At 35.8% G+C, this 26,586-nt stretch overlaps 1 protein-coding gene across 5 annotated transcripts in view; it reads left to right on the top strand.

The window, feature by feature from the left end:
* LOC106877912 (uncharacterized) overlaps window positions 1-26,586 on the top strand; it is an 81,822-nt gene that overhangs the window by 39,607 nt on the left and 15,629 nt on the right. For 4 of the 5 annotated variants that reach the window (XR_001410436.3, XM_014926966.3, XM_014926967.3 and 1 more), the window contains exons 7-10: window positions 20,623-20,714; window positions 22,331-22,402; window positions 24,575-24,772; window positions 26,455-26,529. Coding sequence is in view for 4 of the 5 variants with exons in the window: in XM_014926966.3 (XP_014782452.1) it covers window positions 20,623-20,714; window positions 22,331-22,402; window positions 24,575-24,772; window positions 26,455-26,529 (437 nt within the window). In the remaining variant the exon portion in view is untranslated. The remainder of the gene's footprint in view (window positions 1-20,622; window positions 20,715-22,330; window positions 22,403-24,574; window positions 24,773-26,454; window positions 26,530-26,586) is intronic. The other variant, XM_014926968.3, reaches the window with a different exon arrangement.

The raw sequence follows: 26,586 nt of genomic DNA, 5'->3' as shown, positions 1-26,586 counted from the left end.
ATCACATGTGACAATATTATTTGCCTTTTTTTATAATTTATTAACACTTTGTTCAATAAATATAGAATAATATATTTCAGCACTTTGGTACAACATGGTTCATCAGTTTATTTTCATTATTGAATGTTTTCAGTCTTTAAATGCAAACATCATTGAGCCTGTTAGAGGAATACACAGTGTGGAATGTATATGGATAAATTGTACAAAAATTACTCAAGTCTAATTATAAGTATTTTCTCTACAATGTTTCCTGGTTATTTAGATGAATTCATGTGGTGGCAGTTCTACAGAGGAACTGTTTATGAAGGCTTGATAATATTTTAACTGCTATTTCTATGTTTCTATCCGACTTTGTATTATCCATATGGATTAGTTTCTCACTCTATATACATATTTTCATTGCTATTAAACAAACATAAACAACTTAGTTAGTGCTCCAGCATGACCACAGTCAAATGACCGAAACAAATAAAAAAGAAATAAAAAATTATAAAAAGAAAAGTATATAGATTTAGCGTTCAGATTGTCATATGTAATATTTATTTATTTACATTGTTTTGACTTAATCATATGTTATCTTGTATGTTTGAGATTTTGATAATGTGATAGTGTATTTTTAGAATGACATTGTTAGGTTGGTATGAGAAGTCAGATCTGACCAGTTTGAACATAAAACAGGTAGTATATTTGGGCCAGATATGGCCAATTTAAATGCGAGAGGGTTAAAGACAGACTAGTCATTTTTGGTATGTATTTAACATCATTACTAGAATTTTTTTACCATTTATCTTTTATCTTTTATTTGTTTCAGTCATTAGACTGTAGCCATGGTGGGGCACCACCTTGAATAATTTTTAGTCAAATGAATTGACTCTAGTACTTTTTTTCTTTTTAAGCCTAGTACTTATTCTATCGGTCTATGTTGCTGAACTACTAAGTTATGGGGACATAAATACATCAACACTGGTTGTCAAGCAGTGATGGAGGACAAACACAAACACACACACATAGATATGTGTGTGTGTGTGTGTGTGTGTGTGTGTGTGTGTGTGTGTGTGTGTGTGTATATACATACTAGCTGCGTGTCCTGGCATTGCCACGGTTACTATTGTTCTTATTCAGATCAGTAAACAATAAATATGAAGATATATTTTTTTCTCATAATTATTTCAAAATATCTGTATTTTATTTTAAAATATCCAAATTGTAATGCTAATAGAATTTAGAACTGAAAATCTGTCAATCTTCAAGCACCTCAGGGTAAACAACATTCATTGAGTAATTTTTTTTGGTGACCAAACAAATAAATTATTGCTACTTCCAACTCATGAGCAACCAGCATAGAGTTGGCCATGAGAGAAGCATGTAGTAGACAGATCAACTCTAACTTGACCCTGAGGTATTGACCCTGAGATTTGTTAATTGAAATACCAAAACTTAGTTTGACTGGAAACTGAAGCATCTTAAATTCAAATGGAACATCTGTACATATGAGAGGAAATTTTGGAATAAAGACATTTTCTCCTTTGTGACTACCTGGTATGATTGTTGCCTCTAGGACATGGGGCTTCATGGAAGTATCAATTAAGCAAGTTCGATTACACAGGTGAGATGAGTCAAGATTCCTAAGCAACATAATGGGAGCACCCAGCTTTAGTGTCAACTTGTGTGGTGGCATCCCAGTGGGTTCAAGTGTGTTCAGCAATTGAACAGGGTATTGTTGTGTGAATTGATCAAAAAGTCATTTCTAGTGTATCTTAACTTTTGAAGAAGTTCATGATTGAGTTTATCAACCATTTCATTAGTTGATGCCAGTATAGCTTTCACATAATCAGCGTAATTGACAATCACACATACACTCACACAAACATATGCTCTCACATACACTCACACATACACTTACATACATATACTAAGACAGACACACAGGGACATACATTCACGCACACCTCAGGGTAAACAATATTCATTATATACTTGTCAGTTATCACATATATATATATATATATATATATATATACATATAGATGTGTGTAGATAAAGTGTTATATTGTTTTAATCCAAATGAAAATTAAAATTATCTCACATACACTCACACACACATACACGCTAACACACACTCACATACATATACTAAGACAGATACACTGACATACATTCACACACACCTCAGGGTAAACAATATTCATTATATACTTGTCAGCCATCACATATGTATTTGTATGTGGAGATGTGTATGTGAACCAATTCTAGACTTTTGTGGTACATTACACACACACACACTCTCTCTCTCTCTCTCTTTAGACGTGTGCACATGTGTGTGTATGTCAATCATCACAAAAATATATATATACTCACACATACACTATCACATACACTCACATACATCCACATATGTATATGTATATGTAGATGTATGTATGTGTGTGTTTAATTCTCTGAGGCCTAACATCTTAACAAATGCACAAACACACACACAAGAAGTGCCACTAATCATTTTGTCTGGTGTGCAAAAATTGGTTTTGCACCAGGAAGTTCAACAGGGTGTTAGATAACGACTTGATTATGTAACCCTATGCTCTTCAGAGATGGCAGTTATGGAATATATATATATATACACACACACACACACACACACACACACACACACACACACACACACACACATATATATATATATATATATATATATATATATATATATATATATATGACATTCTTCTTTCAGTTTCCTATTACCAGATCCACTCACAAGACTTGTTAACCTGGGGATATTGTAGAAGATACTTGTCCAAGGTACTGTGCAGTGGGACTGAACCTGAAACCATATGGTTGGGAAGAAAGTTTCTAAATGACATAGCCACATCTACATCTTTCACCTGTATAAAAGTAACAATCCATTGTTCCAACGCTGCCAACAGACACAAATCTAACCACCTTCAGTTTTCTATAATCAATAAAATAAATATAGCTACAATAAAAGAGAATGAACCATTTTGAATTTCTATTGAATTTGTGCAATGATTGTCTGTCTTGCCAACAAGTCAGTGGCATTGTATATGTATAATATATATATATATATATATATATATATATATCTTAGAAAAAATAACGTACTTATTTTTTCTAATATATAATACCTGTACATCACCTCCAAACCTTCAAATATATATATATATATATATATATATATATATATATAGCTGGAATTTACAAGAAAAACAAAACAAAAGACGAAGACAGGTGTGCACTCGGGAAGTGAGAAAGTCTTCATCATCATCATTTAATGTCTGTTTCCCATGCTATCATGAGTTGGATGATATATATATATATATATATATATATATATATATATATATAGATAGATAGATAGGCACGAGCATAGCTATAGCTGCAGGTATGGCTGTATGGGAAGAAGTTTGCTTCTCAACCACATGGTTCTGGGTTCAGTCTTACTGAGTGGTACCTCAGACAAGTGTCTATTACTACGGCTTCAGGTTAACCAAAGCCTTGTGAATGGATTTGGTAGACAAAAACTGAAAGAAGCCTTCATATGTATATATATATATATATCTTAATATATAAATCTGAAATTGTGTGTTTGTGTGAAGCCTTTTTGAATGTTTATAGAAATCCACATTTTCCACTTTTTCGTAAAAATTTTTACATCAATGGAATTTTCTCGATCTGAACTTTCCAGTGCAGTAATTAGATTTTTTAAATTCCGTTTACTTTGTGTGATTTAAGGGAGATTTGGCTGTTGTTTCTAGCAACTTTTATATTTCATCCCCGCTACCTGGAACGCCATTCTTACACACGCGCTCAACATAAAAATATAGAGAGTAAAAGTAAAAGAGGGAGAGGGAGAGAGAGAGAAAGTGATACATACAACGTCATAGATTAAACTTTCATCTCAGTATTCTTTACCTATTTTTCATAACATAGATACGTAAAAACACACACAACCACACATACATGACCTGTGACAACAACATACACATTGCTCTCAATCTCTATTCATTTCTCCCCCTCTTCCTCTCTCGCTCTCTCAAACGTATACACGTGCAAGTGAACACAATCATTCACATCGTGGTATATTTACAAAACATTGATGGCATAACTACAGAGTTGTACCCACCAACTTTGGAAGGTCAAAACTTTCATTAAAATGAATATTTTTTAATGAAATTTTCTATGCATATATTATTTATTATGTAGATTCCAAATATACAAAAATTTTCGGTGAAAGTGTTTTGGAAGGGGGTGGGGTACAATATTCGGAAATTTCACTTAAATTCCTCTTAACTTCCAGGAAAATGAATATTTTTTCATGAAATTTTGTACAAATGTACCTTGATGTATGTACATTTCAAGCATGTAGGAATTTTGAAGGAAACAACTGCAGGTTATTTTTGAGAAGTGTTCCCCACTCGGTGGTGTTTCGGAGCAAGTAGACCATATTTGTTTCATTTTTCTCTATTATGTGCTTATGTGCATCCTTAGATTTCTAATGAAATAATAGTCAGTGAAGAGAAGCAGTCATAAGAAAACTTTTAACTACCCCTATTCCTTTCTCTCCCCCTCTCTACCTCTTCCTCTCTCGCTCTCTCAAAAGCATACACGTGCAAGTACACAATCATTCAGTATAATATAACACATGTTCGTCAATGTTTTGTAAATTTACCACGATTTTCACTAGGGTTTTAGGGTCAGGGTTAGGGTTTAGGATTAATGTTACGGTTACGGTTTTTAGGGTTAGGGTTAGGCTTTAGGGTTAGGGTTTAGGGTTAGTGTTAGGGTTAGTGTTAGGATTAGGGTTGGGTAATCTGAAAAATTACAGATGTGTGAAAAGTACCGACACTGCCATCTATTATAACTTTTGTTGTTCTGTTTAATATATACATAGATTATACCTCCAAAGAAGAGAGTTTGCTGGGGAAAGACAGCAACCGGTTTAAAATGACAGCAACAGACTGCAGTAATGCACCACATTCCAGAAGCTATTTTGAATATAATGCAAAATGGTGCATCAACATCTTCTGCCCAATCTGATAGAATTCTGGCAAAACTGTGTAGCAACAGATCACCAGCAATTGCTTCATCAGAAATTGCCATCCTAGCTCCTGCTAAAAGGGATTACCCTGCTATGTATAATCAGGGCAGCGCAAAAAGTTGTTTTGCACAAGCATTTCTATAGCCAATTACACGGATGAAATTTACGTATGCTTAATAATTTTACGCAAAACAGCCTTCAGACTTTCCATATTAATTTCATCGTCTTTTGAATTATGAACATATTTACATCATAAGGGTTTTTTCGTTGTAAGGCTTTCTTTTTTAGTTGATTTTCAGCTAGCAAGACTTATCATAGATGGCATAATAAGTCACACCTCGACAAGGTCGGGTTATACTGCTAGTATATATATATATAATTGATTTTTAATGATAATTAAATATACGTTTTTAGCTTTAAATAGTATAGTTTTAACTATTACACCGGTTAAATATGTACTAATTTTATCTTCATTATTATTTTAAACTTAAACTTCGTTCAAATTGTATTTAAAACAAAGATATTTTAAAACAATGATAATTTATGTAAGCTGTTTTTTGTATATAATATACATGTTATTATAATGGAGGAAGGGAGGATTATTGAATGGTTATTATTTTGATATTTTTAATAATTTTTCTATCTTTATAAAATAAGTATTTCATATTAATTCATTTGGTACTTATTGTTGGTTGAGATATATATATCTCAAGATCTGACGATTAGCTATATTTTTGAATAGAATTTAATTTTCGATAATTTCAATTGATTTTAATCGATTTAAATTTCCTTTCTATTTGAAAATTAATTATGAAACACGTGTAATCATTTTATTATATTTATCTTATGATATTTACTTTGCTTTATATTATACTCATTTATTGTGCTTTTAATTGTTAATTTTTCTATATGTGATAGTGGATTTTCATCGATGAGTTCTTGAAAGTTGGTTATTTTCCCTAAAACTATATATTTTATATATATCTTATCTATAAAGCTCAGTTTAATTTTAATTTTTTATAAATTGATTTTAATTGAGTTTTTACCTGTAATTTTGGATTTTGTCCCTAATATTATTATATGTATATATATATATATATATATATATATATATACATATACAGGGTGTGGTAAATAAATTGTCGTCTAAATTACACAAAAATGAAAATAACACTGACAGCTCATTTTAACATATATATTAATATCTTGAAATACTAAAGAGTAAATGTATTCAATAAAATCACAATTGGCTTCAACCATAGCCGCCAGATGACTTTGGAATCTCCTGCAACTCTTCTGGACAGTCTCCTTGTTTAAGTTGGTCGATGCTGCCATAATCCTTGCCTTCAGTTCATCTTTAGTGTTACAAGGAGTTTTGTTGGTCTCTCACTCAACTGCGCCCCACACATAATAATCAAGGGGATTGCAGTCTGGGGAGTTAAGTGGCTGAATGTTAGAGGTAATGCAGTTGCAGAAATAGTCTGGCAGAATCATTAGAATGCCGGGCAAAATGCTTAGCGGTATTTCATCTGTCGCTACGTTCTGAGTTCAAAATTCCGCTGAGGTTGACTTTGCCTTTCATCCTTTCGGGGTCGATAAATTAAGTACCAGTTACGCACTAGGGTCGATGTAATTGACTTAAACCCTTTGTCTGTCCTTGTTTGTCCCCTCTATGTTTAGCCCCTTGTGGGCAATAAAGAAATAAGAAATAGTCTGACAGTCATGACTGGCTTCTCCTACTTGTGTGGCATGGTGCAGAGTCCTATTGTAAAATATAGGGTCTTCTAGAGGCCATCTTCTTTACCCAAGGCAGCACCACCTCCTCCAGGCACTTGATGTAGGCTTCCGTATTGAGTCTGAGACTGTGTGGGAAGATGAATGGAGGCATAACGTTGCCATCACTAGTGATCACTCCAAACACCATGATGTTGACTGTATGTTTCGGGGACAAGGCAAGCCAACAGTTGTTCTGTGAGTTCACCATCTGATCCTGGCAGAAATTTTCTCAGAAAAACCAAAGCATGTTTGGTTGGAGGAGATGCTTGAGTTTGTTCAAAAACTTTTCGTAGCATGGTCTTTCCTTTTGTCATTGATGGCTTGGGATAAAAATTGGTGCTTTCTCATGTTATATGAGGAACACCGAATGTCTTCACGCACTACTTGCCTAATAAGAAACTCAGATACTCCCATGTCCCTGGCAATGGACCTGATTGACTTGGAGGGATCGTTGTCAATCGTGGCCTGGATCTTATCAACAAATTTAGGAGTTCTTTTCTTATCAGAATGATCAGAGTGAGTTTTCTGAGCTACTGTACCTTTGTAATCCCCATTAGACTCATCCAACTCTTTCCAAATCCTCTGCACTGTCCTCAGATTGACACCCAAACACTCTGAAATGTTCATATTGGAGCTTCTGGTGTGAATGTCAAACAGTACAGCATATAGTTTCCAAATTTCTGGCAGAGTGAATTACGTCATGGTGCTGTTTTTGTCATAGACAGTGCCCTACTATACTGTGTAGTCAACAAAATAATAAAAAAACAGTGCAGATGTGCGAAATTGAAAATATAAAATGGTGACAATTTACCCATCACAGCCTCTCTCTCTCTCTCTCTCTCTATATATATATATATATATTGATGCGACGACCGAAAATACAGTTGGCATTATATCCCTACCTCCCGGGCTGGGTTTTGAACCCGTACTCTGGTCAGTTGAGAAGAATGGTATTTCCTTTGTCTTGTCGGCAGCCACAGCTATTTTTAGCGTAGCTGCCCCTTTCCGGTCGCGCATGCGCGAGTCCCCTCTTCGGTGTTAGGGAGGTGCTTCGCGTGCGGGCGTTCGTAACAAAATTGGTGTCAGAAGTGGGATCTATTGATTTGCTGCAGTGAGTTGGTTGTTCGTCATGGCTTCGGATGGTGCGCGTGCGAAGGGTCAGGCTGGGAGGGAGGAAGTATCCCTGGCCTTGGTTGTGAAGATGCTGGAAGAGCTGAAGGAGAGCTTCGCTGAATTCAGGAGGGAACAACAGAGGATGCGGGATGAGTTCCGCAGACTGAGTAGTGATGTCGTATGTGGTAAGCAGCAGATTGAAAGGCCCAATGAGAGGACGGAGCACGTGGAGAAGTTTTGTGCTGCCGAGCCTGAGGTCGCTAAACCTGAAGTGGGTGCTGTTGCTACGTCATCACGTGATACTCCGACGTCTGAGTGCGGATCTCCTGAAGTTGAATGTAGCGGTGTGGTCCCGGCTACGAAGAAGCCACAAGAAGCGTTGGCTAGGGCTCTGGAGTGCGAGTCCTGTATGAAACCGAGCATCGGAAATTTACGAGTGAGTGGAAGCTCTGGATTCAAGGCACGGAGGGTAAAAGTCCATGAAGTTGAAGGACTTAGTAGGTGGAATGAGGAGACGACTGGTGTGTGTTGTTGGCACTGTGGGAAAAGCGGACACAGGCGGCGAGACTGCTACAGTTGGCGGCGAGACTGCTACAGTTGGCGGCGAGAGAGGTTTCGAACTGCAGACTTCAAGTTGAACCCGAAGAAGTGCAGTCTGTTTCAGAAGGAAGTAAAGTACTTGGGACACCTGAGTCGTGGCTGCCCAACAGGAAACGGAGTCGAGAAACGAAGAGGAGCTGGTGTTGGGGGGCAACCACCAGCCAGACGTTCCAAAGAAGCCCCACACTTGAGACGGCATGCAGGGTCTGTGATTGACAGCCTAAGAGTGAACGGAAAAGTCAACGGCCGGACGTGTTCTCTGGTGATCGATTCGGCCTCGGGACAGACTTTTGTGAGGTCCGATGTGTTGCAGGACCTAGAACTGACAGAGACATCGCAGCAGTTGTGTGGTGTGACCGAACATTGCACTGAGTTGAGAGGGCCAGTTAATGTCCGGATTGATGTTGCCGGATTGGAAGTTGTGCTTCCAGTTTACGTAGTTGAAATGGAGGATTCGTGCATTTTGGGACTGGACTATTTAACGTCCATGGATTGTCAGCTGGACTTGCAGTTGAAGAAGCTTTCGGTACAGGGAAGATCGGTCCCTGTTGAGGTGGTAAAGCGAACCACGCCCGGTAGCGAGGTAAGAGCGCTACGGACGACAGTGGTACCACCGCGGTCGGAAAAGCTGCTCCAGTGTCGTGTGAGCAATCCGACTGATGGCTTCTGGGGCTGATGGAGCCCGACAGACGAGGCAAGTCGAAAGCAAGAGTGAGGGTCGGACGAACCCTGGAAGCAGGAGCTGACAGAGTGCTGGATGTAGCAGCCAATTCTTCTACAGTGGCACAGAGGATTTGTAAAGGGCAAATCTTGGGACTGTGCCAGGCAGTGGACCAGCGGCAAGGTCAGTTGCATTGTGCAGGAGAAGAAGTGCACAGCAAAAAGTGCAAACGAGCCACGGTGACTGGATGTGAGTCAACCGGAGAAGTGAAAAAGAGTCGAAGACCACCGGGGGAGGAACTGCTCAGGGAAACCTCCAGCTATGTGAAGTATCTGCAGGAAAGTCTGACTGAGGTGCACCAGCAAGTTAGAGAAGCCCTGAAGTTTTCAGGTGAAGTAATGAAGCGTCGGCACGACACGCGGGCTAGTGAAGTCAACTTTAAAGAGGGTGATGAAGTGTGGTTTCATAACCCCAGGCGGAAAAGAGGACAGTTACCAAAGTTGCAGAGTCCATGGGAAGGGCCTTATACAGTAATGGATCGCCTGTCCGATGTGACATACCGGATTCGAGGAGGCAGGAGAACTTCTCCGAAAATTGTATACGGAGTAGAGATGTTGTTTGTTTTGTCGGGACGACAAAGAACTAGGGAAGGGGTAGTGATGCGACGACCGAAAATACAGTTGGCATTATATCCCTATCTCCCGGGCTGGGTTTTGAACCCCCTTACTCTGGTCAGTTGGGGAGAATGGTATTTCCTTTGTCTTGTCGGCAACCACAGCTATTTTTAGCGTAGCTGCCCCTTTTCGGTCAGCGAAAGTTCAGAAACAGCAGGATAGGAATGTACCGACCGACCCATCTTGGCAGGGGGTAAAGTAGCACAATGAGCTATGGTATTTGGGGTGAATAGGAGAACGAGAATTGGCGGCAAAAGCAGTTAGCAGAGAATTTTGGGCAGTCAAGTGGAGTTCTGGCCGCCAGCAGAGGCAGTTGGGTTGTAGCAGTCGTCCGAAGCGGTTGGGAGACAGCAGTTTGCCCGTTGAGATGGGGCCAGTCGAGTGAGATGAAGAAAGAAGAATTATAAGTCTGACAGAGAAAGTTATGGGCAGCAGAAACGCATAGAGTCCCAGAGAGAGAGAGAGGGACAGAGAGATGAAGCAGTTGTACAGAGATGAAGAAAGAATTATAAGTCTGACCGAGAGAAAGTTATGGTCAGCAGAAACGCATAGAGTCCCAGAGAGAGAGAGAGGGACAGAGAGAGACGGAATTGTAGTGGCAGACTGCCTTGGTCAGTGGAAGTAGCAGACCTGAAGGAAACAAACTTCGTTGGGGTAAATGCTTTTATATTATTTTAGAGAAAAAGAACTCTGAGTTGTTAACTGTGTTGTTAAATGCTTCTAAAAGAAAGGAAAAGAAAAGAAATATAAAAGAAAGAAGCAGAAGAACTTTGTTGTCAAATGAAACTTGAGACACGAACTTTGGGATGTAAAAATGATTGAAAAGCTTGTAATTGTTTGGAAACTTTGTCAACGTTATTGAACTGTTATGCCATGTATTGGAATTGTTATTATGTAATGCTCTATTCTAATGTTTTAAATGTATTCTGTGATGTTATGTATGTAAAAAGAAAAGGTTACCCAACGCATGGTCTTCGTGTTGTTTCTTCCTCCCCGTCCTATTTGCCTGTGTTGTTCTTCGTTACGTGCTCCAGCCGGGGCTTTATTATCGCGGTCAGGTGACCGACAGACAAATTTGCTAGCTCACTGAGCGTATGAACGTTCGCGCGTGCGCGAGTCCTCTCTTCGGTGTTAGGGAGGTGCTTCGCGTGCGGGCGTTCGTAACAATATATATATTTGTTGTGTCATTGTATCTTGACAATTATTGTTGGTGTGTTTACATATCTATAACTTAGTGGTTTGGCAAGAGAGACCAATACAATAAGTACTGGGCTTAAAAAGGAATAAGTACTGTGGTCAATTCGTTTCATTTAAAACTTTTTAAGGTGGTGCTCCAGCATGGCCACAGTCTAATGACTGAAGCAAATAAAAGATAAAAGATATATGGTGGAAGTTAACATGTGTCTGAATACATCCACTTCTTGAGATGTTGTAAATTTTAGAAGCCCACAAACAGAGGATGACCACCACCAAGACTAGTTCCAGAATTAGACAAACTTTCTTTAGATCAGTGGTTCTCAACAGGGGTCCTTGGGGCTTCATTCAAGATTTTGTTGTTAAAATTTATGTGCAAAACATTGGTTATATTTCTTAAATACACAAAATAATTTAATTATTTTTAAATACAACTCCTAATAATATTTAATTATGAAAATATAATAGAATTTTTCTAAACATTAAATGGTTCTGAGTGTCTACCCAAGTAAAATAGAAATCAAAGGGGTCCATAGAAAAAAAATGGTTGAGAACCTCTGTTTTAGACCATCTTTTCTAGGTCCTTCTTGATTAATATGTGAGCAGTTTTCTATGTAGAAAGGGCTGCTCAGTCACTTGAAGTGCTGGTGAATCTCTCCATTGCCATTGCTTGGAAAAATTCCATCCAGTACTCTAAGCCATTGATGTGTGGTTTTTCAACTCCTTACTTCCAACTGGTCAAACCTGTATATTCCAGTACTCCCTTTTGCTGCATTACTATCCACCTTAGAGTGTTTGATAATTAATTGTAGAGAGTGAAGCAAGCTCAGAATTGCATTCAGTTTTCAGATGAACAGCTTTCTTCTCAGTAGTCCAGCATTGGCTGGGAGGATCCTAATCCCAGCTGTTCTCAGGTTTTATCTCAGAATATCCTTCTCCCAAGTAGATGCTCTAACAAAAACTAAGGGTCCATCATTCCCAGGTTGTCTTGTGATACACTCATTCACTATCAAAAGTATTTCTTTTTCCCTGTGCACTTACTATGTAATTGTTGGCCCTAGATTAGATTCAGCTGTCCTTTTGACAGGTAGCATCTTTTTTTGTTGATGTTTTTGTTCTGCTAGATTTGTAGTAATCCTTACCAGACATTTTAGTCACTGTCGACCTAACCATGCTTCAGATTGCACCAGACTACATGTTACCAGTAGTCTGGTAACATGTATGGTACACACATGCACACATTTAAAAACATCTGTAGGTGCAGGAATGGCTATCTAGTAAGCAGCTTGCTTCCCAAGCACATTGCTTCAGGTTCAGCCCTACAGTATGGCAACTTGGGCAAATGTCTCCTACTACTATAGTCCTGGGTCTGACACCAAAGCCTTTTGAGTAGATTTGTTATCTGAAAACTGAAACTTACTAACCTGATTTTTAGTAATGGAATTAATAGTTCTCCATCAAAATTAAAGATTTTTGAATAATCTAAGAGCTTCCCTTAAATTGTCCATCCCAGACCTGGTTGGCTTTTTCTAATAGTGTATTCAGAATGACCATTTACTTTTGGGTCAATAAGACAACCAAGTCTTAATGCAGAAATATTTCACTCTATTAGTAAGAACTCTCATCAAGGAAAGTTTATTTAGTAAGCTACAATTAACTGAGCAAAGCCAAGTCAAAATTGCAGCTGTTGTTGATCCCCACGTCTTTCTAGTTCCTGTCCTGCATATTGGAAGAAATTGCTTTAATTATAGTGAATTGAGTCATCATCATCATCATTTAGTGTCTGTTTTCTATGCTGACATAGATTTGATGATTTGACAGTTCTACTGTCAGCTTTGGCATGGCTTCTACTGCTTGACGCTCTTCCTAATACTGACCACTTTACAGGATGTACTGAGTGCTTTTAACATGACACCAGCACCATCATTTCATCAAATTCTGCTGGTAAAATTCATCTTGGAACAATGTTCACTGGTATGCATAGAGCAAAGTCTTTTTTCCTTCAATTGATTTAATGAGTGTACACTAGCAGATTAGTTTGGACGAGGAATGATAAAATATTGTGTGTGATAAATACAAATAATGGTCTTTAGTTAGTCAATAGATTTGAGAAAGGTCTGAAAAATAACAGTTCCATTTTCCAACATTATATGAAGTCTGTATTGGAGGGAATTAATTATCTATCAGGATTGCATAGTCATCTTTGCAGCAACCCAGAGTTAACTGAAGAATCAATAACATGCAGTTATTGCTAGACAGAAAGGAGCCAGTGTATCAATATATCCAAATAAATGCATTAATCATGCATCCTTAACAGATTTCCTAGGAATGAATATTTCAAGGGAATGTTTCAAGCCATCATATAATCTAATAGACAAGAACCAACAGATTAGTGTTCCTTTATCAAAATAACTATTTGAGAAATAGTTGGGGGTAAACTACTACCACTTTATGCCAAAATTCGTTGAGCCTCTTCTTGCTCTGAAATAGAATGTATACATTTGAGGAACTCAAGAAAAAGTCTTTAAAAAGACAAAAGAACTTACAATATACTCTGTTTTGGTAACATACTCTACAGATTGTAAAACAACTCTAATTGTTGATGCTTCTGAATTCATAGCAGCAGGAATAATATCTCAAAATAGAAAGCTCATAGTCTATGTTAGCTATACCCTTAATATTTAGAGAAACTGGAGTGGTATTGAAGGTATGGTGTGTTGTAAGATTGAGGTATTTTCTCTGAATACTATTAGACATCATGGTGCAGCAGAATTATCTGTGCAAACAATTGAGTCTGAATTAAATGATTACAGTCCATTGATTGGAATGTTTGATGAGAACCTGCTAATGACTGTTTTCAACCATTGTGGTGAATATGATGCATGCAAATTACTTTAACTGAGAAATTATTTGATAAATAATTAAGAATAAGTAGTGCATTCTTTTTATGAGGATGGTTCATTACAAGATGCACATTGTCTGAATAATGCTGGCAGAAGACACACAACCTGCAAATAAAAAGGCTCAGTTGGCATCAATTATACTAAAACTCCTAAACATCCTTCCCATCTGCTAATCAATGGGCCGACAGCATCAGATTATCCATGTCTTGTAGAGCTGTTGTTTGATGATTGATTTGATACTCTAAAGTAATGTTTCTGATGAAACTGAGCATCATCCATTTTTCTAGTCACTACTACTATTTATCTCTAACACCTCCCATACAAGCAACACTATTAACCTATGCTAATCCACTTGGCAATTTTAACTGTTCATGGCTGTCCTAATTGTCAATGCTTATTTTCAAACTTTTAGTTAGCACTTGTTTCATGCATTCTAAGTAATATAAAGCTTTCCTTTCATATGTCCCAAGTTACTCTGATAGCTGAAAATAATTGGGAACATGTATTGTATATGATGCATGGACACTATGAAAATATGTTCTGTGTATGTTATATGTAGTACACAGGACAAGCAAATGGTTAATGAATAGTACAATACCATGAAATAGGACACAGAATCTGTAAATGACTCACATGATTCATTCTTTCTAGCTGGAGTAATGTATTTATAGTATTTTAAATATCTGTTTATTATGAATAAATTTCATCATCATCATCATTGTACATCCGTTTTCCATGCTAGCATGGGTTGGACAGTTTGACTGGGGTCTGGGAAGCCAGGAGGCTGCACCATGCTCCAGTCTGATCTGGTAGTGTTTCTGTCAATTTCTGCTATCATTAGAGACATTAACAGATCAAAGATTGTTCTTTCAAGAATACTGAAGCTTCATGAAGAAACAAGTTCATTTGCTTCATTAGAAAAACGAGACCACGGAACACAAGTGTTCAGCAAAACTGTGTGATACAGAGGCTGTTGTTAAGAGACCATTTCATTACCACTGCAGGAATTTCTTGTTAAGTAAATTGTGATTATGGAATGAATGTGCCTCAGAAGACTGCGGCTTGTCATTTGAAGGAAGTCAAACTTCATGCCCATTACCTTGCCATTAAACTGCTCATCAGTATGAAGAACCAAAAAGTGAAGTTTGTCTTTGCCAATGAGCACATACTTTGGATGGATGACAACTGGTTGTGCATGTTCTTCAGTGATGAAAGCAAGTTCAATTTAGTTGGCTCCAATGGTAGTCAATACTTGAGGCATCATAAAAGTGAAAGATTGCTCCTTAAATGCATGAAGAAATTGGTGAAGTTTGGAGGTTGAGGTTTAAAGGTATAGGGAATAATTTCTGCAGCAGGTGTTAGGCCTTTGATCCAGATCCATAGTAATGTGAATGCAGCCAAATACAAAAACATTGTTTCGCAGCATGTTGTGTCAGCTCTGGGGTCATCTCCAACTTGTCAGCCCATCTTTATGCAAGATAATGCACCATGTCACAATGCTAAAATAGTTAAGGGAGTGTTTGAAACTGAAAACCTTACTGTGATGCATTGGTCAGCTCAGAGCCTGGCCTTAATCCCATTGAAAACTTGTGAAAGATACTTGGGGATAAGATCAGAGAGCACTGACCTGTGAATGTTGCAATTTAGTGAGAAAAACTTCAGGAAAGATGAAATAAAATTATGTCAGAACAATGTGAGAAATTGGGCAAATCCTGTTGACAGAGATGTGCTGAAGTCATAAAAAATAAAGGAATGTACACATCTTATCAATTTATTGTGGATTGTGAAAATTTCTGGCAAAATTTTGATTTCTTGAATTTTAGGTCATACATTCTCTAATTTTGTCCATCTTGTATTTTTAAAATAAACATTTTTTTATATTATAAATTATTTAGTTATTAATCATTTCCTACAAAATTTATAGTAAATAATGAACATACTTTAAAGTATATTCAGTAAAAATCCCATTAAGAAAAATGCAGTAGAAATGTAAATATTTTTATTCTATATTTTTGTTCTCTAATTTTGGCTACTACTGTACACACACACACACACGTGTGTGTGTGTGCATACATTTTTGTCTCATTGCCGTGACATTTTATGATAGGTACAAACAAGGCAAGTAGTATTTATAGTATTCCATGAAAGTATGCCTGGTCATGGGGAAATATTACCTTATTTGGAAACAGGTATGGATTGGTGACAGGAAGGGCATCCAGCCATAGAAAATCTACCTCAATAAATTCCATCTGACCCATGCAAGCATGGAAAAGTAGACACTAAATGATGACTATTGATATAATTGCATTTAGTTAGATGAGAGGAGAGGGTAAAGATATAGAGGTTCCAGTAAGCCTGTAAAAGTTGTTCATAGTCAATGGATTGAGGAGTTTTCTGAAAAGGTTAGTGACAATACCATGATCTTAACCTGAGTCATCCAATTTGTAATAAGCCACATTGTTTAAACATGTATATAAATTTTGTAAGTAGTAGAAAATAGCCCATTCTAAGACTACTCATTACTGCTGATATCTCAAATGTAGCTACAAATAAAACTTGTAAATATTCAGGCCTGGGTAGAAAGTTGAAGGATTCAGCTGAGATACATTGCCTTTGTGTTTTAAATGGTTTGAATAAGTTATAATAATCATTATAATAAAAATTGTTGAGTTTATTCACTAAGCTGAGATTTAATGAAATATATTACTAAAATATACTTGTTTAGTCTGAAAAGGTTAAGGTCTTTAATTTGGCTGGTTAATGTAATTAAGTAAAATATCTGGTGGGAAAAATTTCTTGTTTTGTTTCAAACACTGTTTTTTAATAAGGTTATTAAATAATTTCAGGTATAGCAAGCAACAGACAGCAAACAATATCTTATTTTGTGTTTTACAAAATGTTTTGTAATGGCTCTGAAGTAGGTACAAACTCTTTTTCAATTATTATTGATAAATATATGCGTTCAACAAAGGAGAACTTAGTTCATTGGATCAACAGCTATTTTTTGTGGTCAGTGAGGAATTTCTGGAATCTTTTGCTTGCTGCACATAAAATCTTCAACAATATTTTCAACTGTCATAGACATGCTCTGATAATCTATACAACTGTAAAAGATGATACTTTAACAGACCAAGTAACATACTTGAGAGAAAATCTAGAGTTGTCAAGCTTTTGGAAGAACTTCAACTGAAAGTTTTAACAATACCACATTGTCAAGCATATTCTTTAAATGTGATTGTAAAGGAAGCCACAATATCTCTCATGATGGGGGTTGTTACTCTAATCAAGTATTCATTTAAGATGGAGAATTTACTTGGTAAGTTGAAAGAAAACCAATGAATCTGAAAGCAAATTGATGTCTAGTAGTATCCTAACTTTGTGTGGAACTAGAACAGTACTTGCTGCTTGTTTTCTATAAATTCTTGATAATTATACAGTCCTATTTAAGTGTTGGCAAGGAGGTGGACAATCACAATTGGATGCTGATATTCAGAGCCATATAATTAGATCCTAAACTCAAAGGAAGATGTTAATTTCTCTTGTAGGCAAAATTTTAATCAGCTTTAGTATTGCACATAGACAATTTGTCAAAGTCACAGTAAGCAGCTAAAATGCTATAAACAGGTGAATTGAGAATAGCTGAAATTATTAAATGACATGAAAAATATGAGGAATGAAGATTTATTTAATACTTATGATATTTTGCAGAAAACGGGGACACATTATTCTGTCTCAGAATCTGTATTACCACATTAGTAAAAGACCTCTAGAAAAATTGAAATAAAAAGTGAAGAACGTGAATTTTCATTGATATGATGCACCTGTTATAAATATGTTTTAAGATTGTATATTCAAAGCTGGAGATATTGCTTTTAAAGTCAATCAACAAAGAAACTAGCTCTTCAGAAATCAATTTCTGATAAAGGGAAGATATGTTGACATTGACATTAATTCTTTGATTGCTCAGTTTCTGACTGACATTATAGACCACCTGAATGAATAAACAGCTGATGGCAAACACCTAATATCAGATATTTATACAATTTTCCAACTTTTACAAGCCTTTCCTACAACATCTGCTACAGTTAACTAAACATTTTCTTTAACAAAACAATAAATGACATGCCTCTGGTCAAGAATGACACAAGAACAATTAAATTCTTTGGTTTGTATCACAAAGACCAGACAGCTAAAATGCATTTAATTGCAGTCACAGCTGAGTTTGCTTCTTGAAATGTGACGAGGCAAAAGAATTTTATTTGATTCTGATTGATGAGAAATTGAATTGAATAATCACTTTACAATTATGATTGTTTTTCACTCATAGAATGACATCCTATAATGGATATTTTAATCAATGCTTTCCAAGCCTCCAAGTCACAAAATAATACAGGTTACAACTGCAAAGAAATTATGTATTTATCATGTCTGTGGTTTACATTTGATGCCATCTTTTAACTTTAGTTTTCATTTAAACAAATCTAAAACCATATACATTAAGCCAATAGTTTAATCGTCTTTATCATGTGCTAAAATGCTTACATTAATTTTAATAGCCACTCTTAAAACAACTTCATAGTGCTTGTATATTTCATTGTTGTAGAGGTTAGGAAATCACCCATTTTGTCCCATTGAGGAGGATATACCAAGTATGAAGATAAATATTATTTCTCATGTTTGTGAGAATGTGTCGATCCTGTGTTGCTCAGAAACTTTAGACATTGAACATGTCTAGGTTTCTCCATAACATCACCATTATATAACTTTGATATTTTAAACTATATTACATTGTTGACTTCCATTTAGGCTCACATATTCTCTGTTTAGTCTTGCAGGATGTTAGCCATGGAGTGATTTTTTTCTCTCTATTTCTTCTTTAGTATGTTTTGTAGTTCTATTTTCGTGTTGGGTAGTTTGTTTTTTTAATTATTTCTGTTGTTTGTCATTGAAGTTCTAGTTTTTCTTCTTCTTTTAGTTTTGTTTCCATTCCTTGCCAAGTGTCTTCCGAACACCTAGAGCAAAGAAATTCACTGTATACATTGATAGGCCATTAAACTAAATACACCAATTGTTCATTTACAAAATGAAATGAAGCTATGTGAAAAAACTAGAAATAATGAAACACATAGGTAGTAGTCATACTCACATCAACAATGCTCTTCTCAATATGTGTGACGTACCAGTTAAAATAATCTTTTACACTTCCTGTATGGATGGTAAGCCAGGGATCATTCTCAAATATTTTTTTAGTTCTGTTTTTGATCATTCCAAGTGCTCCTGCAATTACTGGTATTGTAACCACCTTGAAATGCCACATTTTTTTGATTTCAATGAGCAAATCTTTTTATCTTCTGAGCTTGTCAAATTCTTTTGCCAAGATATTATGATCACAAGGAATACTCAAGTTGATCAATAAACAAACTTTATTGTTTTAGTCTTTGGAAACAATACCTGGTTTATTAGCTGTGGTAGTTTGGTCTGTATGTACTGGAAAGTCCCAAAGAATGTTACATTTTCTCCCTCAGTTACAGCCACAGGATGTTGATTATACCACTTGTCAACAGTTTTGATTTTATAATGCAAACATATTAACCAGTGTAGATGTTGGCCAACTCTGTCATGTCTTGATTTATACTCCACTGGTGCTAAACTTTCTGTCCAGAAATTAGGTGGTCCACTGTTTCAATCACATCATTGCAGAATCAGCATTTTGCATCTACTCCATTTTTGATAACATTGGTGTGGTAGTTCTGGGTCAATAAGCTTTGATCTTGAGTTGTTGTTGTTGTTTTTCATTTCGATTGTGCACAATGCTTTATATCCACCAAAGAAGGAAAGTGTTCAATAATAAATTGATGAGACCCAAATTGTATAGTAGTGCTTATATTTCTTACTGAATTAAAATAACTTATATTTTATGATAAAATATTTTGAGCCTACTAGTTTTAAAAGAAAATTATTCTTTTTAAGATTTAAGCCAAAATTAAAATTTTAAAAACCATTGTTAGTTGCTACTAGACAAACAATGTATATTTTTGGTTGAAGGTAGGTGCAAGAAATGCCTTCACAGGCATCATGTCTCCTGCCAATTATACTTTAGATATTCCTGAGTATAAACTATATTTAACCCTTTAGCATTTAAACCAGCCATATCTGGCCAAAATAATCTACCTGCTTTATCTTCAAACTGGCCAGATCCAGCCTCATACACTTACCTTACAATATTATTCTGATATAATTCTAAACAATTATGTCATTGAAATCTCACAGCTACATGGTAAGGCATGACTAAGTCAAATCAATCTTAATATATAAGCATTACATTTGACAGAGAAATCTGAATGCTAGAGACATTAGCAAAACACTTCTGAAATGGTTTGCATTTATTTTTTTTTATTATCATTATTATTTTTTTATTTATACTTTTTATTGGTTTGGTCTGAAGGAAAAGGCTGTGCTTATGGTCTATGCTGGCCTTCTAAGACCAATGAGCTTCCTGCTGTTAACTTCCACTTGAACTGTTGTAAGTCAATGACGACACGAAAAACATGCTATGCAACAAGTGTAACAAGATTTTCTTATATTTCTATCCAAATATAAATGTTTCAAAACCTCTTTCTGATGAGTGATTAACAATTTTTACTTTAGAACACCTAGATCTCTACCAGGAAATGCTCGACACTATACAAATGTTAGTAAAAAAAGGAAAAAATTTAAAAGTTGATGGAAATACAGACATGGTAAAATATCTCACAGCGTTTTCTTTCTTCCTTCTTTTATCCAAAGGTTGATTTTACTTTTTAACCTTTTGTGGGTGATTAAGGTGGTGAGCTAGCAGAATGGTTAGCATGCCAGGCGAAAAGCTTATCAGCATTTCGTCCATCTTTACATTTTGTGTTCAAATTCTGCCAGGGTCAACTTTGTCTTTTTTCCTTTCAGGGTCAATAAAATAAGTACCATTTGATCACTGGGGTCAGTTTAATCCCCTAAAACTGCTGGCCTTGTGTCAAAATTTGAAATCTTCTGTGGTTAATGAAATTAAGTCCTAATCATTTGCACTTATTGTTATTGTTCAACTCCAGACTAGCTCTAGTCAGACAGAACTGCGATTTGAAGCATTCTTGGACTCACTAACCAACTTGACTGCATTTTTTTTAAGACAGCAGGTTTAAAGGCAGCAAGCTGGCAGAAACGTTAGCACGCCGGGCAAAATGCTTAGCGGTATTTTGTCTGCCGTTACGTTCTGAGTTCAAATTCCGCCGAGGTCGACTTTGCCTTTCATCCTTTCGGGGTTGATAAATTAAGTACCAGTTACGCACTGGAGTCGATGTAATCGACTTAATCCCTTTATCTGTCTTTGTTTGTCCCCTCTATGTTTAGCCCCTTGTGGGCAATAAAGAAATAAGCAGGTTTATTAGAGTGAGATTTAGCTGCTATTTCTAGCATGTCAATCGACCATGTAAAGGCTCCTCACTAGGTGTTTCAGTCAGTCTTATTCTCCCTTACAGACCGTAAGTCTTGTGCTTTATGTAAAGAGTTAGTAAATAATGTAGGAGACATCTAGAAAGAAATTAGTTACCTTACAACTGAACAGATGGGAAGGTTAAAAATTATTAAAAAGTTATATCACTGCTTTTATGTATGAACAAACTAATAAATTTTTAATGAATTTGTTTCCAAGAGAAGGAATTTGCACAGCAGTTAAAATGGATTACTAATTAATATTTAAATAGTGGCTATTAATTTTGAACCAAAAATGAACTAGAATTTTTCTTTACTTTTGTACTTTTTTTTTCAGTTTCTATCTCAAAATCACAACAGAATGAGAGAGTTTGGTCTATTTAATTTGATCAACTTCCATATAATACTGAAAGGCAATTGTGTGCCAGTGATTAGAGCTGTGAGAAGATCTGTAGGTCACATCATTACTGGCATTACACTGTTTCTGTGGTAAAGATTAGTTCTCAATAGATGCCTCCAACTCCAAACATTGAGCAGTACATTAGTATTAGTGCTTAACTTAAATTCCATGTGTTGAGCATAGAGATTAATTTCTCTTTAGCTAGAATGCCACTTCGATAGGATGTGTCTATATCAAACACGAATGTGAAATTATGTTCACAGAATTAAGTGCTTTGTATATAGATAATATCTAAAGAACTTGAAGGCTCCTGTAGGTTGATTTACATTAGCTATACTACACAAAGTTTGCAGTGGTGCTCCAGTGATCTATCTATAACATATGATGTTTCTTATTTTTAAAGATGTTGAACTTAACAGATATTAAAACCAAAAATATCTATTCTATTTTTTCTTTATTAAAAATGCATCATCTTTTTCATTTTCATTTTTTCAGAATGTTTCAGACTTCAGAGAATTTAAAGAAAAATATGATAATCTTTTAGATAAGGAATATGAGATGAAACAGGTAAAACTGACAAGCATTGGAATTTTTTTTGTTTGATATAATTTAATTATTTATCTAGTGTGACACTGCTTACTTCATCCAGCCTATGGGAGAAAATAAGTACTGCTTCTATTGTTTGCTTCATTGGTTATTGCTGTGAGAACACATTTTAAAGAATTTGTTAGTCTGAGAAAATTTATATATAATAAACACAGGCATGGCTATTGGTACAAGCATGAGTGTGTGGTAAGAAACTCGCTTCCCAATCACATGATTCTTGGTTCAGTCCCACTGAGTGGCACCTTGGGCAAGTGTTTTCAACTGCAGCCTCAGGCTGACCAAAGCCTTGTGAGTGGACTTGTTGGATGGAAACTGAAACAAACCTATCATATATATGAAGCTGAACTGAAAAGTTCATAGGCTGACCAGAATACTCTCGTGGAATGTGACCAAATGCAATTTGTTTTTCAACATACTCCCCTTTCTGATCTACACACTTCTTCTATCAGTGTTGCAGTGCTTGGGTCTCATTGAAGAAGCTTTCATCCTGTTGGTCAAAAAGATCATCAACAACAGGTGTGACATTATCATCACTATGATACTGGTTCCCAGCCAAGTGTTTTTTCCTGTTGGGGAACAGATGATAGTCAGATGGGACCAAATAGGGAGAATATGGATGGTGATCAACCAGTTCGAAATCATAATCACACATAGCAGCCATTGAAGCCAAGCGCTGAAACACCACCCCTTTCATCAGTTTTCCTGAGCATTTGGTCTTGATAGTCTTTGAAAGTGCTTCAAAAAATTGGCATAATACTCTCCATTGATGGTGTGGCCCTTTTGAAAATAGTCAAGGAACACAATGCATTTTGTTTCAAAAATAACTGAGGTTACCACCTTCCCTACATATGAAATGACCTTGGCATTCTTTGGAGCAGATGAGGAGGGGTGTTTCTACTGCATGGATTATCTCTTTGTCTCTGATTCAAAGTGATGAAACCAACACTCATCCTCATATATACAAGGATGGTGGGTAATTGCATTAGCAGCAAGTGTGACACTAACAGCAGAAACAGTGGGAGCAATGGTGCCAAAATAAGTTAGCCAAGATAGGTGGGGCAGTGTCTGTCACTTTTGCAGATTGGTAAGATGAAGGTGCTTGGCATTCGTTTTCTAGGGCCTCCAAGACTAGTGGGAGTAAGAAAAGAAAAGAAGCCAACACTCACAACACTTAGCTTGAATGCTTGAAACAGAATGGACTCTGTTAAAGATACTCAAGAGCCTTATGTTGGTGTTAAAGTTAGCAACAGCTTACTCCTACCCAAAGCCATCTTAGCAGCATTATAGGACCCTGGGAAAATCAATTCACTGGACCATACAGTATTTATTTATTGACAGCAAACCACAGCATACATAGTTCAGAATTGGGCCTGAGATCTATGAAGCTCTTGAGCAACTGTCCAATGTGCCATACCTTAAGATGGCACTGTGCCTACCCCTACCCTTAGAATAAGTACAGTTCATTCAGTGATCTTCCACACAGATTCTGACTTCACAATTTCCTCTTACAAGTTTTGAGCTAACCTCATACTATGCTACAAGACACTTATATAGGGTTGTGCGCAGTGGGATCTAACCCAATCTAGGACCATGTAACTACAAAAGACAAAGCCATGCTTGTACTCACAGAATTGAGTGTCCTTTCTATATACACAACAAAATATCTGGTTTTGAACTAAAAACTTAATGATCTGGTTATCTAAAACAATACGTAATCAACTATTTCTTCTTTACTATGATTTTAGAAAAGGAATGTGTGTTAATGTTAACAGTGAGGATAATTAATGTGTGTGTGTGTGTGTGCATACGCACGCATGTGTGCATGCGTGTACGTGCCTATTTCAGAGAAGAAAGAGATTATAGTTTGTGTCTAATTGAAGGGAGAAAGAGCTCCTAAGCTAAGCATTTCATGTAAGTCACGTCGGAGGCATGGGACCTTGAAATATTGATGTTTGAAATGTCAAGTGTTAAAACATAATCCTTATCTTAATATCTAGAATTTATTTGACTTAGTCTATTCAAAGTTTTTGGCACTAATTAGTTCTTATTCATTATCTATGTTGATATCTTCTAATAGTATAGTTAGTCATTCTCATTTAAATTACATTTACTTTGCTTTCTCTTTCTTACCAGGAAATACATTCAATACTTAATTTCAATGAAATGAAAAAGAAAAAGCACCATGAAAATATTTACAGACAATGGACAAAAAAAGTATATAATCCTCTGTCTAAAAAAGTACAAGAAAATGTTCAAAGCTCTCCCTGGTCATCTACATGTCGCAAGAAACATGAGATGTACAAAAATTATTTAAAATATGTTAACACTAAGGTAAGGTATTTGAAGCCATATGTAATTGACTTTTGCTGTTTTACACCAATTGGAGCAATTTTTTTTTATATAATTGACTGTCTTTTAGCATTCAAACATAACTTATGAGTGGATTCTATTATCAGGTGGTTAAACTACATCAAGAAGTATTAAGTACGAACCAGAATTATGGAACTAAGTCATTTTGTATTTCTTTTCTTTGTTCTGTACATAAAACAAATTGGTGTATAATTACATAGATGATGATAATAGATATTTCAATGAGGTTAGTTGACATCACAAACACTGAACTAAGCTTGGATGTTTTGCAATATTGAACATTAATAGAATAACACTAACTGACAAATTATCTAATGGAGATAAAATAGTTTAGTTAAAGTGTTAGAAGCAACTTATAGTGTCTATATAGTACATTTCTTGTACTTTATAGTTTAATTAATAACATGAGTACCAACCCAGCAAAAATTAAGGTGTCCCAGAATTAACTATCTATTTTAATGAAATAAGGAAAATTTTTTAAAAGCTGACAAAATTTTATATTCATTATTAATTATGATACCAAAACAAATAGATTTATAAATCTTATGTCGAAACTTTATTGAAAATTTTGAATATGTGCTCTGTCTGTACCTCTGCAAATTTCAAATCAATCCTTAATATTGTGAAACACATTTTGAAGCATTTCAAGACTTATCTCCTGCACTGCTAGCTGAATGCATTCTTTAAGTTCAGCTAAACTATTGCTCCATCCTAGGAATGGAAGTCGGGAAAATGATTGCAGCCAAATTGAAAATAAACAACTGTGGACAGATAAGCGGGTTCCAACAGGAATGAATATAAAATTATAAAAAAAAAAAAATTTTTTAATTATAAAATTATGAACAGAATTAAAAATGTATACACTTTTAACACATATTAAACATGATAAACATAAATAAAAGTGTGAGTGTGTTTAAAAAAAAAATTATCCAATTTCACAGATATAGGTAATTCTGAGACAGCTTGTATACATACTTCAAGATTTATCAGTGGGCCTGTTCATCTTTCTGTCTCAAGATGGAGCTCATAATATCTAATATTATTTACATTTAAAATCATAGCAGGTAATACATACATGTGGAGGCACATAGCCTAGTGTTTAGAGCAGCAGACTCACAGTCAAGGGATCACAGGTTCAAATCTCAGACCAGGCAATGTGTGTGTTTATGAGTGAAGCACCTAAGCACCATGCAGCTATGGCAGAAGGTAATGGTGAACTTCTGCTGACTCTTTCACCACAACTTTCTCTCTCTCTTTCCTCCTGCATGTAGCAACTCACATGCAATGAACCAGCGTCCCATCCAGGTGGGAACCTATATGCCAATAAAACCAGGAAACTGGCCCTTATGAACTAGGCATGGCTCAAAAAGGAACAAACAACAACAACAATACATACCTAAGTGGAAGCCTTGTGACAATTTTTTTTTTCCTTGGTTTCTATTTTCTATTCAGTACTTTTCTCTCGATTCACTTGTTAATGGTCATCCCCAAAAGACCCCACTTTTCTTAGTTAAATGCAAATGTTACATACAGAAAATCAGTACACACTAGTAGGTTTGCTTTGACATAAGAAGATATAGAATTTATAAAATAAAGTTGGTTAGACAACATATTTTCAGTTAAACATTTATATTTCCTTCCAGGGCTGTGCTTATCTTGATACTGCTGACCCAGAGGAATATTCAATATATCCCTACCCTAACAAAGTTCCTGGAAAGGTGAGGCTTTAATCAGAAGAATATTTTATAGTTGAAAATCTATATTTTGGTGAAACT

This window comes from Octopus bimaculoides, chromosome 2, assembly GCF_046866305.1.
Source record: "Octopus bimaculoides isolate indiv1 chromosome 2, ASM4686630v1, whole genome shotgun sequence".
In the NCBI taxonomy this organism is placed as follows: Eukaryota; Metazoa; Mollusca; class Cephalopoda; order Octopoda; family Octopodidae; genus Octopus; species Octopus bimaculoides.
This window is presented reverse-complemented; position numbering and strand designations above follow the sequence as displayed.